The 18,068-nt window shown below is 40.4% G+C and overlaps 1 protein-coding gene across 1 annotated transcript; it reads left to right on the top strand.

The window, feature by feature from the left end:
• The first annotated feature begins 15,071 nt into the window (after positions 1-15,071).
• LOC139011399 (disintegrin and metalloproteinase domain-containing protein 20-like) lies at positions 15,072-17,418 on the top strand. Its single transcript, XM_070416944.1, is given in 2 exon segments — positions 15,072-15,146; positions 15,148-17,418. Coding segments are annotated over 2 exon segments (2,346 nt in total).
• The last annotated feature ends 650 nt before the right edge of the window (positions 17,419-18,068 follow it).

An 18,068-nucleotide genomic window follows, 5' to 3' on the forward strand; every position in this document is an offset into this window, starting at 1 on the left:
GGTTTTGGCACCAAATGTTCGGGTCGCCAAAGGAGGAATGCACGAGGGCAAAGTGGTAAGAGATTATAAATAGACTAGGTCATTTGGAGACCAGATGGGCTGAGCCCCAAAATGACCAGCCCCCCAAAGATGAGGAGTCTGAGGTTTTTAAAGGACTGTAGATGGGCTTTGTCTGGGCGTAGAATCTCTTTGCAGGTCCAGAGTCTAGGAAACTCCAGAGGGGAGAGATAATAGTTTTAGCAAGTGGAATGTGGTCTTAAGCAAGTGGAATGTCAATTTTGAAGTGGCCTAAGGTCAGTTCCCAGGGGAGGGGGTATTGATTCAATTATTTGATCAGACCTAACACAGAGCTCTGGGAAAATGAGAAAATCCAATGAGGGGAATCAAGAAAGTCTAAGGAGGGACAAAGTGCAGCTCTGTATTTACTAAAATGGAAGGTTAATGTAAAGACACTGGCAGAAAATGCCAGAGAAAACCTCTCTGTCCCACAGCTAAACTCTCAAGGATACTAAATAACTAAACTTGTTTCTATGGTTTATCCCAGCCTACCTGCTAAATGTAGACTGCCCAGATTAGCATTTTTATCTCCTTGCTAGTCAATTTACTAATTAAATTTATTCCCACATCCTTTGATTTATTATCCTCTCTCTTTTTCTGAATTTTATAGTTGTCTTTTCTTGCTGACGTGTGTGTGTGTGTGTGTGTGTGTGTGTGTGTGTGTTTGGAAACATACTTTATTTGCTCAGTCTGCTCAGTGGTCAGCAGCAGCCAAAGATATTCTTGATGAAACAGACATTTTTCTTGACTTTGTGTCCAGACACTTGTGTATAAGTCTTAATATATTTTTCTTTTACCAATACCATTGCATTTTATTTTTATTTTATTTTTTAGAAACTTTGTTGTTTAAAGTATAACATAGGTCCTCCTTTTTCCCCCCATTAACCTCTTCCAGTCCGCTCTTGCCTTCCCTCCCGGCCCTCAACAACCCACTGTCTGTGTTCATGGGTTATGCATATATGCATACAAGTTCATTGGTTGATCTCTTTCCACCAACCCTCCCCCTGCTTTCCCTCTGAGGTTCAACAGTCTGTTCATGCTTCTATGACTCTGGGTCTATATTTGATCAGCATTTCTTTGGTTCATTAGGTTCCACATATGACTGGCTTATTTCACTCAGACTAATACTCGCCAGGTCCATCCAGGTGATGCTGTTGCAAATGGTAATAGTTCTTTTGTTGTTTTTTTTTATTGCCGCAGAGTATTCCATTGTGTAAATGTACCATACCTTTTTTATCCATTCATCTGCTGGTGGGCACTTACTAGTAGGCTGTTTCTAAGTCTTAGCTATTGTAAATTGCACTGATATGAACACAGGGGTGCATATATTCTTTCTGATTAATGTTTCAGGTTTCTTAGGAATATTCCAAGAAGTGGGATGACTGAGTCAAATGTGAGTTCCATTTTTAATTTTTTGAGGAAACTCCATCCTGTTTTCCACAGTGGCTGTACCAGTCTGCATTCCCACTAGCAGTATACTAGGGTTCCCTTTTCTCTACAACCTCCACAGCGCTTGTCATTGTGAATTTGTTGATGATAGCCATTTTGACAGGTGAGGTGCTATCTCCTTATCATTTTGATTTGCATCTCTCAGATGATTAGTGACTTTGAACATTTTTTTCATATGTCTTTTGGCTTTCTGATTGTCCACTTTGGAGAAGTGTATTTTTAGGTCCTTTGCCCATTTTTGAATTGGATTGTTAGTCTTCCTTTTGTTAAGTTGTATGAGTTCCCTATATATTTTGGAGATTAACTCCTTATCAGATATATCATTGGCAAATATTTTCTCCCATGTAGTGGGCTCTCTTGTTATTTTGTTGATACTTCCTTTTGCAGTGCAGAAGCATTTTATTTTGATGTAGTTCCATTTCTTTATTTTCTCCTTAGTTTCCATTGTCCTAGAAGAGGTATTGCTACAAGGGATGTCTAAGATTTTGGTGCCTAGGTTTCTTCTAGGACTTTTATGGCTTCAAGTCTTATATTTAAGTCTTTTATTCATTTTGAATTTATTCTTGTGTATGGTATAAGTCGGTGGTCTGGTTTCATTTTTTTGCATGTACCTGTCCAATTCTCCCAACACCATTTATTAAAGAGACTGCCTCTGCTCCAATGTATGCTCTTGCCTCCTTCATCAAATACTGGTACTAATTGAGCATAGTGGCTTGGGTCAATTTCTGGGTTCTCTGTCCTGTTCCATGGATCTATAAGCCTGTTCTTGTGCCAGTACCAGGATGTTTTGAGCACAGTGGCTTTTCAGTATAACTTGATATCTTATAATGTGATTCCTCCCACTTTGTTCTCTGATTCCTCCAATTTTGCATTTCTTTTTCTCCATTGATGCAGCTATTTGGGATCATTTTTGGTTCCATATAAATTTTTGAAGAGTTTTTTCTATGTCTGTGAAATATGCTGTTGGTATTTTAGTAGGGATTGCATTGAATCTGCAGAATGCTTTGGGTAATATGGACATTTTAATGATGTTGATTCTACCAACCCATGAACATAGTATATTCTTCCACTTCTTTATATCTTTCTCTATCTCTTTTTTCAATGTCCTATAGTTTTCAGAGTATAGGTCTTTTACCCCCTTGGTTAAGTTTATTCCTAAGTATCTTAATTTTTTTGTTGCAATGGTAAATGGAATTGTTTTTTTTAGTTTCTCTTCCTCAGAGTTCACTATTGGTATATAAAAATGCTATGGATTTTTGGGTGTTAATTTTGTATATTGCTTCATTTCCGAATTCATTTTTTAAATCTAGTAGTTTTCTGATGGAGTCTTTGGGGTTTTCTATGTACAATATCATGTCATCTGTGAATAATAACAGGTTTACTTTCTTTTTTCCAATTTGGATACCTTTCATTTCTTCTTCTTGTCCAATCGCTATGGCCAGGACTTCCAGAACTATGTTGAACAAGAGTGATGAAAGAGGGTATTCTTGTCTTGTTCCTGTTCAAAGGGGAAATGTTTTTGTTTGTTTGTTTGTTTGGTTGGTTGGTTGGTTTTGGGGTGTGTTTTTTTGTCCATTGAGTATGATGTTGGCTATAAGTTTGTTATACATGGCTTTTATTATGTTGAGGTAAGATCCCTCTATTCCCACTTTACTGAGAGTTTTTATGAAAAAAAATGGTGTTGGATTTTGTCGAATGCTTTTTCTGCATCAATGCATATGATCATGTCATTTTTATCTTGCAATCTATTTATGTGCTGTATCATATTTATTGATTTGCAAATATTGTACCAGCCTTGCATTTCCGCAATAAATCCCACTTGGTCATAATGTATGATCTTTTCAATGTATTGCTGAATCTGATTTGCTGAAAATTTTTTGAGGATTTTAGTGTTTATGTTCATCAGGGATATTGGCCTGTAGTTCTCTTTCTTTGTCGTGTCTTCACCTGGTTTGGGAATTAGGGTATTGATGGCCTCATTGAAAGAGTTTGGAAGTATTCCTTCCTCTTGAATTTTTTTGTAATAGTTTTAGACAAATAAGTGTTACTTCTTCTTTGGATATTTGGTAAAACTCTCCTGTGAATCCATCTGGACCAGGGCTTTTGTTTGCTGAGAGTTTTTGTTTGTTTGTTTTTAATAACTGCTTTCATTTTGAAAGTAGTTATAAGCCTATCCAAGTTTTCTGTTTCTTCTTGATTGAGTTTTGGAAGGTTGTATTTTTCTAGGAGTATGTCCATCTCATACAGGTTGTCCCATTTGTTGGAATACAGTCATTCACAGTATTTTTAATGAAAATTTGTAATTCTGTGGGATCAATTGTTTATTCACCTCTTTCATTTCTGATTTTGTTTATTTGGGTTCTCTCTCTTTGTTTCCTGGTGAGTCTGGCCAGAGGTTCATCAATCTTGTTTATGCTTTTGAAGAACCAGCTCTTGGTTTTATTGATTTTTTTTGTCTCTATGTCCTTTAACTCTGCTCTGATCTTTATTATTTCCTTCCTTCTACTTATTTGGGGCTTGTCTTGTTCTTTTTCTAATTCTTTAAGTTGTAGTGTTAGATAACTTATTACCAGTTTTTCTTGTTTTTTGAGGTAGGCCTATAGTGCTATGAACTTCCCTCTCAGGATTGCTTTCACTGTGTCCCATAGATTTTGAATTGTTGTGTGTTCATTTACATTTATTTCCAGGATCGTTTTTTTAAATTTCTGCTTTGATCTCTGTTTAATTATTTAATCACTTAATTATTTAATAATTAACTTATTAAATCACTCATTGTTTAATAACATGCAACTTGGCTTCCATGTATTTGAGTGTTTTTGAGCATTTTTATTGTAGCTGATTTCTAATTTCATGCCATTGTGGTCTGAGAAGATGCTTGATATAATTTCAAACTTCTTAAATTTGGAGAAACTTAGCTCATGTCCTGACATGTGGTCTATCTTTGAAAATGTTCCACATGACCTTGAGAAGAATATATATTCCATAGCTTTGGGATTGGGGTGTTCTGAATATGTCTAGTAGTTCAATCTATTCTAGAGTATCATTTAAGATTGCTGTTTCCTTGTTAATTTTTTTGTCTAGAAGATTTATCCTGTGGTATTAGTGGGGTGTAAAAGTCCCCCACTATGACTGCATTGCTATCAATATCTCCCTTAAAATGCATCAAGAGTTTTTTAATATATTTGGGTGCTCCTATACTGGATGCATATATGTTTACAAGGGTTATATTTTCTTATGGAATCATTCCCTTTTGTATTATGAAGAAGCCTACTTTGTTTCCTTTTATGGCCTTTGTTTTGAAGTCTATTTTGTCTGCTACTCTAGTGTTGTTGTTTTTTCCTTTCCATTTGCATGGAATATATTTTCCCATCTCTTCACTCTCAGTCAGTATGTATATTTTGTTCTGAGGTAGATCTCTTGTAGACAGTATGTATATATGTATGATGTTTTCTTATTCATTCAATCACCCTATGTCTTTTGACTAGAGCATTTAGTCCATTTACATTTAAAGTTATTATCTTGCATTGCTGGTTTGGTGGTAATGTATTTCTTTAACCTCTTTTTGTGTGAAAACTTTTCATTTCACCTTATTTTTAAATTATAGCCTTGGTGGATACAGTAGTCTTGGATTTAGGCCCTTGCTTTCATTACTTTGAGTACTTTATGCCACACCCTCGGCCTGAAGTGTTTCTCTTGAGAAGTCAGTTGACTAATGGGAACTTCTTTGTATGTAATTTTCTCTAACTATCTCTCTGCCTTTAGGATTCTTTCTTATCTTTAACATTTGCCACTGTAATTATAATGTGTCTACCTTTGGGTATCTTTAGGTTCATCTTCATTGGGACTCTATGCCTCCCAAACTTGTGTGGCATTTTCCTTTACCAGGTTTGGGTAGGTTCTTTAAACAGGTTCTGTGTTACTTGCTTATCCTCTGCCCCTCTGGTATTCTTATAATACAGATGTTGTTACATTTCATGTTCTCCCAAAGCTCCCTTAATCTATCTTCCTGCTTTTTAATTGGGTATTTATTCTACCTTATCTTCCATATTGGTGATTCAGTCCTCTGCTTCATCCAATCTACTTTTAATTCCTTTCCATGTGTTCTTCATGTCAGATATATCATTCTTCATTCCTGTCTGGTTCCTGTTAATGACCTCTATTTTTCTTCTCATGATGTTGTAATTTGCACTAAGTTCTTTAAGCAACTTTAAACCATTGCTTTGAACTCTATTTTGGATAGATTTATTGCCTCTATCTCATTGAGCTCTTTCTTTGGACAGTCCTTCTTTTCTCTCATTAGGGGACTGTTTCTTTGTCTCCCTATTTCAGCTGTCTACTTATGTTTGCTTCCATGTGTTAGATAGAACTGCTATGCCACCCAATCTTTGTGGGATGGCCTTATGTAGAAAGTGTCTTGAGGGTTCCAGTGGTGTAGTCTCTTTGTTCACCTGTGCCAGATGCTCTAGAAATGCCCCTGTGCACATTGTTTGGGCTCTCCTGTTGTACTTGGGACTTGATTGTTGATGTACCATGTGTCCGAGGGGTTTCCCCTCCAACTTGCAGCCAGTGAGTTTTGACCCCAATATCTTCGTGCCAGCTGTCCAGTGGTCAGGGACACCTTAGCCCAGAGACTGGGTCTGCCTTGAGTCTCACACTTTGATGGACCCTGTTCTGAGCTATACTTATTTCACTCATGGAGTTGGTCCCCCAAGTGTCAGTTGCAGGCACTTGGGGGTCCCCTTTGCTTTTGCTCACTGAGCAGTCTGGGATGTCTGTGGCAGGGAACCAAACTGCTGTTTCTGACTAATTAGATCAGGCAAAATCTCAAAGCCTCCAGTAAACCACCTCTGCCTAGAGACTGATTGGGTTAAGTCTTGAGTAGCCCTCAGGCAATCATTCACAGATGAGGTGGTAGGTTTTCCAACAGGGTAGGATAATTGCTTCTGTCTGAAAGATAATTATTATTCTCAGTCTCTTAATGGGCCTCAGTAACTCCACAGGGTGGGTCAGGGGATTTTACAATACAGTGGGTCCTCCCAGGCAAAAATGTCATGATAACACTGGTTTGACTGAAAAAGATGATCTCCACAGTGTGAGGGAATGACTCAGCACAGGAAACTAGGGTGTTTCCCTTCTGAGCTCTAAATCCAGAGCCCTTTATCCTGGCTTCAGTTCAGATAGCTCCAATCTTCTTTGCCCTCCCTCTACCTGAGGACAAGCTGAAGGGCTGCACAGAGAATTTTGTGCTTGACCCATATAAGAGGGTGCCTGCATTTCCAGCCTTCTCTCCTGGCAGACTGCAACTCTGCTTTTTTACACAGCCATATAATATGTTGATTTCTTTATCAGCTCTGGTGCTCTCTCCTGGGGGGATCAGCTTGGGGATTAGACCCCAGAGTTTTCATTGGCAACCCCCCACAGCTGACATATCTCTCCATTATTTCAGCTGCTGTCTGTGGGAGCCTGATCAGCCCTTTAGCCACTTCGCCCCTCCTACCAGACTCTATGTGGTCTCCACTTTCCATTCTTGGTTATCAGCATACTCTACAGCTAGTCCTAAGTTCCTTTTTCATGGTGGTTCTTCTGTATTTTAGTTGTAATTCCAGTGTGGTCTTGGGAGCATGTCTGAGATTTCATTTATTCTGCCACCATTTTTAATATCTGAAAATATTCTTATTTGGGAATGAGGTTATTGCAGAATGATACATTAAGAGTAGATAACAATGGAATTGGGGTGGGGAGGCTAATTCAATGTGACTGGTGTCCTACTTAAAGTGGCAAATTTGGTCAGAGGAAGAGAATCATGTCCAAATTGCATCATGCTGCATAGGGCAAGGAACTACATGAAGACAGAAGAGATCCCTACCATAAATCCTTCCCTGGTATCTTCAGAGAGAGAAAGGCATTGTGGATGCTGATTTTGGAATTCTATTCTCTAGAATTTTCAGGCAATAAGTCTATGAAATCACTCATCTTTGTGGTGTTTATTATAATAGCCAGTGTTGTTGTCTATTTGTTCACCTGAGCAGTATGCTCTAGGAATGTCCTTGTGTACATGGTTTGGGTTCTGCTGTGGTAATTGGGAGAGCCCAAACCATAAAAAAAAACAATAGAGAGATTAACACAGTCATAGTTATAAGTAGATTCTTTAGAAACTAGTTGATAGAAGCCAGAGAGAAGTGAAAAATTCAATAAAGAAAAAAAATGAAGATTTGGAATGAACTTACCAAACTGGAGGAAAAATAGAAAGACACTGGCAGGTATCCAACTGGCAGACATTAACAACCTCTCTGTCTGTCCCACAGGTAAACTCTCAAGGATAATGAATAACTAAATTTGCTTCCTTGGTTTACCTCAGACAACTTGATGAATATGGGTCTGCCCATATTGAATTTTATACTGCCAGCCAGTCAATTTACCTATTAAATTTATTCCCACTCTACTTTTTACTCACCTCCCTCTTCTGCTAAATCTTCTTTTCCTACTGACAGTGGTTTTCTTAATAAATTAAATATATTTATTTGCAGATATGAAATGTCTCTGTTATTCCATTGAACTTATAGAGAAAGTTACTGATGATTAATGATGTCTGGATTCCTTGTAAAATATTATACATCATTCAACCTTTCCCTGGAACTTGACATACTTGAACCAAAGCATGGTTCATTGTTGAAGAAATAATCTGTGATTAAGGCAACAATTTAATGAACCTACTGAAGCTAAAGTGTTTATACTGTATACAAGAAACATGTAGGATGGAGATTAGTCACATTTATACCTATTGAAGAGTAGTTAGAAGTAAAGTTTGATGGAGATGGTGGAGTCACAATGAGGAGGACCTTTAACCAGTTGCCATTATCTATAGAACTGAGAGAGGCTTGCTGCTAGGTAACTAAATCTAGAATGTAATCAATCCAGAGACAAAAAAGGGGTGGTCTCAAATAAAAGTACAAATTCTCAGTGAACACATATAGCCAGAAAGAACCATGGAACCATTAAATTTTCTGCTGGTAAGTCACTCAAAAATTTTGTGTAAAGGAAAGTGACTTTACACAAAAAAGTGTAAAAATTTATGTATGACAGAATATATATATATATATATATATATATATATATATATAGTTGAGAGTCTTTACTAAGTATTCATGTCTTGAGGGGAATCTATGATATTTATTATTTCCTATTTTAGTAATTTTTACTTGGTTGAAAGGTACAAAGCTGTGCTTTGTTGGATAGTTACTCATATTTTGGAAAACTGTGACTTAGGCTATGAATAATAGTGAAAAGGGAGGTGGTAAATAAAGCACTGGGATTGGCCATTTGACAAAACTGTGGGGGGATATAAACAAATTTATCAATTATCTTATGCATATATTAGTATCTATAATAATAAAAGCATAATATGCTAATTAGACCAAACATCCTTTCTGACGAAGCAGGGGCTGCGAGGGCTAAGGCAAGCCGCTGTGGCTGTGAGGGCTGAGCCCCTTGCATGAATTTCATGCATCGGGCCTCTAGTGTACCTTAATGTTAAATCAGCAATAGACAGTGGTGGTACTGGACGGGAGAAGTACTATGGGTTTCAGTGGTTCTCAACCTTCTGGCCCTTTAAATACAGCTCCTCATGTTGTGACCCAACCATAAAATTATTTTTGTTGCTACTTCATAACTGTTGCTACTGGTATGAATCGTAATGTAAATATCTGATATGCAGGATGGTCTTAGGCGACCCCTGTGAAAGGGTCATTTGACCACCAAAGGGGTCGCGACGCACAGGTTGAGAACCTCTGGGTTAGATGGATGTGACTTAAATGTGTTTATATTTCATTATATTATTATAAAGAAGAAAATTTTTAGCACTATGTAAAATAGAATAAAATCAAACTATAAGGGTAGAAATTTGAGATGGGAGTGTACTGAAAGACAAAACAAAATACCTTCAGAAATGCAAAGGAAATCAATAATCCCAAAAGGATGGAGGAAAGCTTCAGGGGGGTGAGTAATAATTTCTCACAGGGCACAAACATCTGAATCCCCACAGTTTTAGGATTGCAAGATAATTTCAATCTTCATATAGATATATTTATGTGATACACAAATTATGTGATAAACAATATATATATTTTATTTGAAAAATAAATATACAACAATATTTGCCTCAATAATACAATCATATTAGCACATATTTGTGAAAATGAGAACTCGTATACAAGCCCAATGTCTTTGACAATACCGATTTGTTACTTTCTTTCATGAACACAATATTAATAAAACCATGTAATCTGTAGGCACCGGGCTACACAGTTGGGAAACTTAAATGAATAATGCAGACCTAAATAAATTAATAGTCTTAAGCACAAACTTGGACAGAGTGGTTGGGGCAAAGATACGCATTAGAAATTTGTCAAATTGCATTCAGTAATTTACATATCCAAGCTAGCTTTTATTTATAGTATGAATATCAATAGTCATCTAAAGATCATTAACTACTGAGAGTGGTTAAAGTAAGAACATCAAAGCCCCTGTCCAAATTGAAAAAATACAGGAAAGATAATTCTGTCCTGACTTAATTTTTAAATCCACTTCCCTAGTAAGTAATATAAAAATGAAAAATGCCCAACTAAGGTTCATTCCTCTTCTGGATTATGTACTCATCCTGCTTGATTTTTGTTTTATCTTCATTACCTTGAAATCTTTCCTCTGGAATATTTTTTTTCTGTATTTTATAATGTCTTCCTTACTATGTTCATACTTTTTTCATGGAAAACTATTATTTTCTGACTTAATTCTACTAAACCTACATGACAACAATGTGAAGCCAAATTGATACTTTGACCCTTACAGTTTTGCAGAATTGGATGTAAAAAAAAAATACAGAAAGGAATCAGGACAAGTAATAATTTGTTTTTCCCCAACATATTGCCTATTTGCTAAAAATAACAATGAATAGCAAAGCCTTAACATATTAATTAAATTATAAGCAAATCTTGGTTTAAAGCATTTCAAAATTAACAGGGTATTTTCACATATGATATATGGACCAGAAATTATATCTGTTAAATTCAAAGTCCTTTAAATCGAGGTCAGCAAATTGAGGGTTTACTGTACTGCATTTACCTATGTTGCCATCTTGCTGTGAATCCTTGGCTTCAATTCCTTACTTGTAGAATTAGACTGCCTTACAACCTTAAATAATAAATTATTTGGTCACATTCCTCAAGAACAATATTTTGAAATGCTTCTTTATATTATTTTTCTTAAGGTCTTTAATATTCAGAGTTGGGAAAAAGTAGATTTACAGATGTGAGTGCAAAACACAGTTTATTCATATATAATTATATCAGGGTTTTACTGTACTCTCATTCTCCACAACCACATCACAAATACAACTAAACAAAGGAACCACAATCATTCTGAACCACATGAAATATAGCCCAACACAAGTCCTACACTAAGGATATAAAGAAGCCACTGACACTGGTAGGAGGAGCAGAGACACTGCATAGGCTGGCCCCACATGCATGTGTGGCAGATAAAACTTCCCTAACTGAGTGAAGGGAATAGAATACAAATCCAGGTAGCATAGAGAGTTCCAAACAAGATAAACCCAAAGAAGACCACACTAAGACACATCATAATCAAAATTCAAAAGGTTAAAGAGATAACAATCTTAAAAGCAGCAAGAGAAAAGCAGTTACTACAAGGGAGCTCCCATAAGACACTCAGCTGATTTCTCAACAGAAACTTTGCATGCCAAAAGAATTAGCAAGAAATATTTAGAGTGATGAAAAGCAAGGACCTGTAACCAAGATTACTCTGCCCAGCAAAGCTATTATTTAGAGTTGAAGGACATATAAACAGCTTCCAGGGACAGAAAAAGATAAAAGAGTCATCAACACCAAACCAATATTACATGAAGTGTTAAAGGGAGAAGAAAAAAAAGAAGAAGAATGGACTAAAAATATGAACAAAAATGTCAATAAATACATACCTATCAACAATTGAATTTAAGAAAACAAACACACTAAATAAAGGAAAAGCAGAATAGAAAAAAACTCATAAAAGAGAACATTTTGATGGTTGTCAGATGGGAGGTGGGTAGGACAGTTTGATTAAAAAGGTGAAGGAATACAGAAGTACAAATTGGTAGTAACAGAATAGTCATGGAGATGTAGACTATAGCAAGGGGAATATTGTCAATAATCCTATATAATAAAAGCCTAATATGCAAATTGTCCTCTTGGGTGGTTGTTCCACTGAGAGTTCCACCTGGAGTTCATGAGTTCCACCGCTTGCAATGACATGTGCTGACCACCAGTGGGCAGCATGGCACATGGCAGGTGTCCGCTACAGCGTACTGGCAGCAGGAGACAGTGGAGGCCCTGTTGGCCCCAATGGGCCCCCACAAGAGCAGGACCATGAAGGGATGGTGCAGCAGGTGAAGGGGCAGCACCAGGTCAAGGTGGATGCCAGCAGGGAGCTGATCGTCCCACAGACAGCGACCAACTGCAGTGGTGGGGGGCAGGGCTTCCTGGGTCCCAGGCACTGAAGGAGCTGGGTGGAAGACCCAGCCCCAATCAATGACCCTGCAGGTGGGATTATGGAGCAGCTGAGGGGGGCATCCCCAGGTCAAGGCAGGGTGCCATGTGGGGTTACAGGGCTGCAAAAATGGGGTCATGATCTGGGGCTGTGAGCTGCAGCCACCCCTGGGGACCCCACCATGCACAAATTTGTCCACTGGGTCTCTACTATTCTAATAACAATGGATGTATTTTATCAGATGGGGGTGAGATTTATCAGTATAATCACTTAGTAAGTTTTATAAGTTCTAATCAATGGGGTGTACTCCTAAAACTAATGTATAATACTAGAGGCCCAGTGCACGCATTTGTGCATGGGTGGGATCCATCTGACCTCGCCTGATCAGGGTTGATCAGGCCAGGCCAGCCAGTGGGGAGGGGCCACGGGTGGTTGGCCAGCCTGCCCAGCCCTCTTTTCAAACTCCTGGTCAAACTCCTGGTCAAACTCCCAGTCCAGGGGACAATTTGCACATTATTATTTTATTATATAGGACTAGAGGCCCGGTGCACAAAAATTTGTGCACTCGGCGGGGGGGGGGGGGGGGGGGGGGGGCGGGAGTCAGCCCAGCCTGTGCCCTCTCACAGTCTGGGACCCCTCGGGAGATAACAACCTGCTGGCTTAGGCCTGCTCTCGGGTGGCAGAGGGCAGGCCCAATCCCTAAGTGCAGCCCCTGGTCAGGCTCAGAGCAGGGCTGATTGGGGAGTTGGGGCATTGCCCTGTGTCATGCACAGAGCAGGGCGGATTGGGAGGTTGTGATGCCACCCTCAGTCACGCTCAGGGTAGACTGATTGGGGGGTTGGGGCACCTCCCCCTGTTATATTCAAGGCAGGGTCAATGGGGAGGTTTCGGCGCCACCCCCTGTCATGCACAGAGCAGGGCCGATCAGGGGGCTGGGGCGCTGCCCCCTGTCACGCACAGAGCAGGGCCGATCAGGGGGTTGGGGCGCTGCCTCCTGTCACTCACAGAGCAGGGCCAATCAGGGGGTTGGGGCGCTGCCCCCTGTCACTCACAGAGCAGGGTCCATCAGGGGGGTTGGGGCGCTGCCCCCGTCACACACAGAGCAGGGCCCATCAGGGGGTTGGGGCACTGCCCCTTGTCACTCACAGAGCAGGGCCAATCAAGGGGTTGGGGCGCTGCCCCCTGTCACTCACAGAGCAGGGTCCATCAGGGGGTTGAGGAGCTCCCCCCTATCACTCACAGAGTAGGGCCGATAGGGGAGCTGGGGCACCGCCCCCTGTCACACACAGAGCAGGGTGGATCAAGGGTTGGAGCGCTGCACCCTGTCACACTCAGTGCAGGGCCAAAGGGGAGGTTATGGCTCTACCCTGTCACACACAGAGCAAGGCCCGTGGAGGAGGGTAGGGGCGCCACCCTCTATCACCCACAGAGCAGGGCCGATCAGGGGGTTGGGGCGCCACCACTGTCACACTCAGGGCAGGGCCAATGGAGAGGTTATGGTTCTACCCTGTCACACACACAGCAGGGCCCGTGGGGGCGGGGGGTTGGGGCGCCTCACCCTGTCACACACAGAGCAGGGCCGATCAGGGGGTTGGTGCGCTGCACCCTGTCACACACAGAGCCGCAGGGCAATCGGGGGATTGGGGAGCTCCCCCCCATCAGGCACAGAGCAGGGCTGATCAGGGGGTTTGGGCGCTGCCCCCTGTCATGCTGATCCTAGTGCCGGGAGCCTCGCTGCTCCGCTGATCCCGGTGCCGGGAGGCATATTACCCTTTTACTATATAGGATAGAGGCCTGGTGCATGGGTAGGGGCCGGCTGGTTTGTCCTGAAGGGTGTCCTGGATCAGGGTGGGGGTCCCCACTGGGGTGCCTGGCCAGGCTGGCTGAGTGGCTGAGGGCTGTTTTCCTGCTGGCGGGTGACTAAATCTCCCAACAGCTCCTTGTTTTCTTTTTTTTTTTTAATTCTGGGCCAGCTTTAGCTCTGAGGCCTCACTGCTGAAAACATGGATACAATGTTGCGGTCCGGGGCTGACTGAAAGCCGTTTTGTTTAGCTTCTTATCTGCAACATAGTAATAGTTGCTTAGAGTTGCAGTTGAGGGGCCATCAAGTGAGGCGGGGAACGTTGGAGTCTGCAGTTCCTGGAGGAAGCAAGCCTCCCTGCTCGCTTCAGTGCATGGCTGCCGGCCGCCATCTTGGCTGACAGTTAATTTGCATAAGGATACGCTGATTAGCCAATGGGAAGGGTAGCGGTCGTACGCCAATTACCATGTTTCTCTTTTATTAGTGTAGATTGTATGACAACTATATTGAACAATAAAAAATATTTTAAAAAATAATAAAAACAAAAGGAAATTGAAAAGAAAAACTACATATTAATATTTACATCAAGTCAAAAAATATAAAGACTCCCTCTTAAACATGACATATGTTCACCTTTCCATTAAGGCCCTTTGTTTTCTATATTTTTTGTGAAATTGTTTACACATGTTCATGTAATTAAACAACAGTATAATTAAAACCTATGTATCATTCATCTAGGTTCAAAAGGTGTTATTTTATGCCCAATCACTATTTTTTGTACACCCTCAATCTCACACTGCCTTACTATTTCTTTTTTCTTAATATGCTTATATAGATTTTTAGAGATAGAAGAAGGAAGAGGGAGAGAGATATAGAAACCTCTATGACAGAGAAACATGGACAGATTATCTCCTGCATGCCCAGTACTGGGGATAGACCCCAAATCACAGGCATGTTCCCTGACCAGAAATTGAACCAGTGACCACATTCAACCAACTCAGACACATGGGCTGGGTTCCCTTAAAATTTCTTAAAGTCAAATTTAAGAATGCAGTATTCTGAGTCATGTCTTAAACAAAACACTACTCCATTTAAAACTAGTCTTTTTCTTCCTCCTCCACCTTGGCCTGCTCATAAGCCCCAAACCTGTCTCTACTCCTCTTTTTATTTTCTCTTTCAGTGTGTTCCTCTAATATGAGCCTGCCAGAGAACAGATTCAAAGTCAATGTTGAACACCCAGCTCAGAGGGAACAGTGATGCTTCCTGCCCGTCCTATTTTGCTCTCACCAATGGCTGTCTATGGTGGCTCCATAATGGCTGTGAGTGAGGCCCTGGTGTGTGTGAGGAACACTCTCCTGCCACTCTGGCTGGGGGTGATTCTGTTCTCATATGGATGGTCCCAGGCTGTGCACTCCCAACGCCATGGTCCCCCAGAAGTGGTGATTCCCTTGAAGGTAACAGGCACTGGCTTTGGCATGAAGACTAAAGACTGGCTCTCTTACAGAATGCGTTTTGGGGGTCGGAATCAGGTCATACACATGAAGGTCAACAGGCATTTTCTATCTAGACATTTCCCAGTGTTTACCTACTCGGACCAGGGCGCTCTCCTTGAGGACCAGCCTTATATCCAGAATGACTGTTACTATCATGGTTACGTGGAGGGGGACCCAGAATCCCTGGTTGCCCTCAGTACCTGTTTGGGAGGTTTTCAAGGAATATTACAAACAAATGACATTGTTTATGAAATAGAGCCCAAGAGACTTTCTACCACATTTGAACATCTCTTATTTAGAATGAAGAGTGAAGAGACACAATTGCCACCCATGAAATGTGGATTAACAGATGAAGAAATAGCAAGACAATTGAAATTTCAGGAGAGTGCTAATTTCACTTTGATGCAGAGTGGGTATGAAGGCTGGTGGACACACCACCGGCTTCTTGAACTGGCAGTGGTGGTAGACCACTATCGCTATCTTCATCACCGAAGTAACACCACAGCAGTGCAGTATGAAGTATTAAGTGTAGTCAATGGAGCACATAAGTTTTTAAAGTCATTGGATGTTGATGTGGTTTTAATGGGACTTGAGGTCTGGACTGAAAAAAACCCCATTTCAATAAAAAAAAGTGGTCTCGTAGAAGCATTTTGCAATTGGAAGAAAGCTAGCTTTAATATGCGCTTGCCCCATGATGTTGCACACCTTTTTGTAAAGCAAGGCTATGGTATTGATCTTGGCTTATCCTTTGTTGGAACAGTATGTAACTACAATTATAACTGTGGAGTTGATAGTTTCAGGTATGATAATGTGTATTCTTCTGCATATACTGTGGCACATGAGATTGGTCATAATTTGGGTATGCTTCATGATGACAAAACTTGTAAATGTGGAAATAATCAATGCATAATGTATGCATATCCAACAAGTGCAACTAGATTCAGCAACTGCAGTTATGCCAACTTCATGAACAACATTGCAAGTCAAAATTGTTTGAACTTTCCTTCAAATACTGGGAAAGTCTTCACACTTGCACGGTGTGGGAACAGTGTGGTTGAAGAAGGAGAAGAGTGTGACTGTGGCGCTTTACATTTGTGTATGGAAGATCTGTGCTGTGAGTCCAACTGCACTCTCAGCCCTGGGGCTGCTTGTGCTTCTGGCCTTTGTTGCAAAGACTGCCAGATCCTGCCCACAGGCGAAGTTTGTAGACAAGAGGAAAATGAGTGTGATCTCCCAGAGTGGTGCAATGGGACATCCTACCATTGTCCAGAGGATGTGTACTTGCAGAATGGGATGCCATGCAAGGGCGGTGGCTACTGCTATGAAAAGAGATGCAATAACCGTGAAGAGCAGTGTAGGAACATTTTTGGCAAAGAGGCCAAGAGTGCAAATCAGAGTTGCTACACAGAAATTAACACCCGAGGTGACCGTTTTGGGAACTGTGGTTTAGTGAACGGTGGATACATAAAATGTAGCATCTTAGATATCTTGTGCGGAAGGATTCAGTGTGATAACGTGATACAAATTCCCCTTCTAAGGGATCATTCTACTGTGCATTGGACTCACATCAATGGCGCCACCTGCTGGGGTACCGACTACCACTTTGGGATAACAGATCCTGACATTGGTGATGTGAAAGATGGGACAGCGTGTGGGCCAGATCATGTCTGCGTCAAAAGGAGGTGTTATCATAGGGCACATCTGACATTTTTTTGTTCACCTAAGACCTGCAATCTGAAAGGAGTCTGCAACAACAGACAGCACTGCCATTGCAACTCGGAGTGGGACCCTCCCTTCTGCCTGGAAAGAGGTCATGGAGGTAGTGTTGATAGTGGGCCACCCCCTCGGTATAAAAGGAAGAAAATGAGGCAAACAACCAATTCCCTGATACTACTTTGGTACATTGCTTTTATGATGTTGTTATGCTGCTTAATTTTGTGTTTTCTGGCACACAAAAGAAGAGCTAAGAGAAAAGAGCCTAATGTGTCACCTACACATGAGTATGAAGAACAAAATGTCAAGACTTTACCTACAGAAAAAGAGCAAGATGTTCCAATTTCATCTACGGAAGAACAGTGAAATGTTCTCCTGCATTTTAGAAAGGAAAGCAAGAATTTATAATTTCAAAAATGAAGTCCGGTCTTTTCCAATTTTCAATGTACTAAATTTCAGTCTCCTGGGTGCAGAATTGGTATAGAGTGTGTCACAGAACATTGGCATAATGCCTGAATAATTTTATTATTTGGGATCATAAAACATCGCCCATGAAACAATTAGGAAAATACACTAAATCCTAGATTATTACTGTTTTTCATTATTTTAAGTAGGTAGTGTTTAATTGTTCATGAAATTATTTTCTATGTGTTTCCTGAGAAAAGGTACAGCTAATGGATAATGTCCATTTGTCTCAATTCTAACCATCCTTCCCATTTGTACTCTGCTTTGTCACACAGGGAATGCAAACATAGAAATTACATTTCTTCTTTGCCAGTCCTCTCATTATCAGTTTCTGCAATAGGTGACAACTAGAGGGAGACTGGAAATGTCAGAAATTTTTTATTATTATTTATTCCAGTCATGACTAATAAACAAGGCTAGTCATTACAAAGATTGTAACTTACAGCCTGCACATTATTGCTATAAATACTACAGGGGAGCAAAAAAGTACATTTACCATCATGAGTGAGCAAAACAGAGTTTTGTGGTTTTTTAATTTAAATTCTTTATTG

This window comes from Myotis yumanensis, unplaced genomic scaffold (assembly GCF_028538775.1).
Source record: "Myotis yumanensis isolate MYYU_CA2020_CCGP unplaced genomic scaffold, mMyoYum1.0.hap1 SCAF_5, whole genome shotgun sequence".
NCBI lineage: Eukaryota > Metazoa > Chordata > Mammalia > Chiroptera > Vespertilionidae > Myotis > Myotis yumanensis.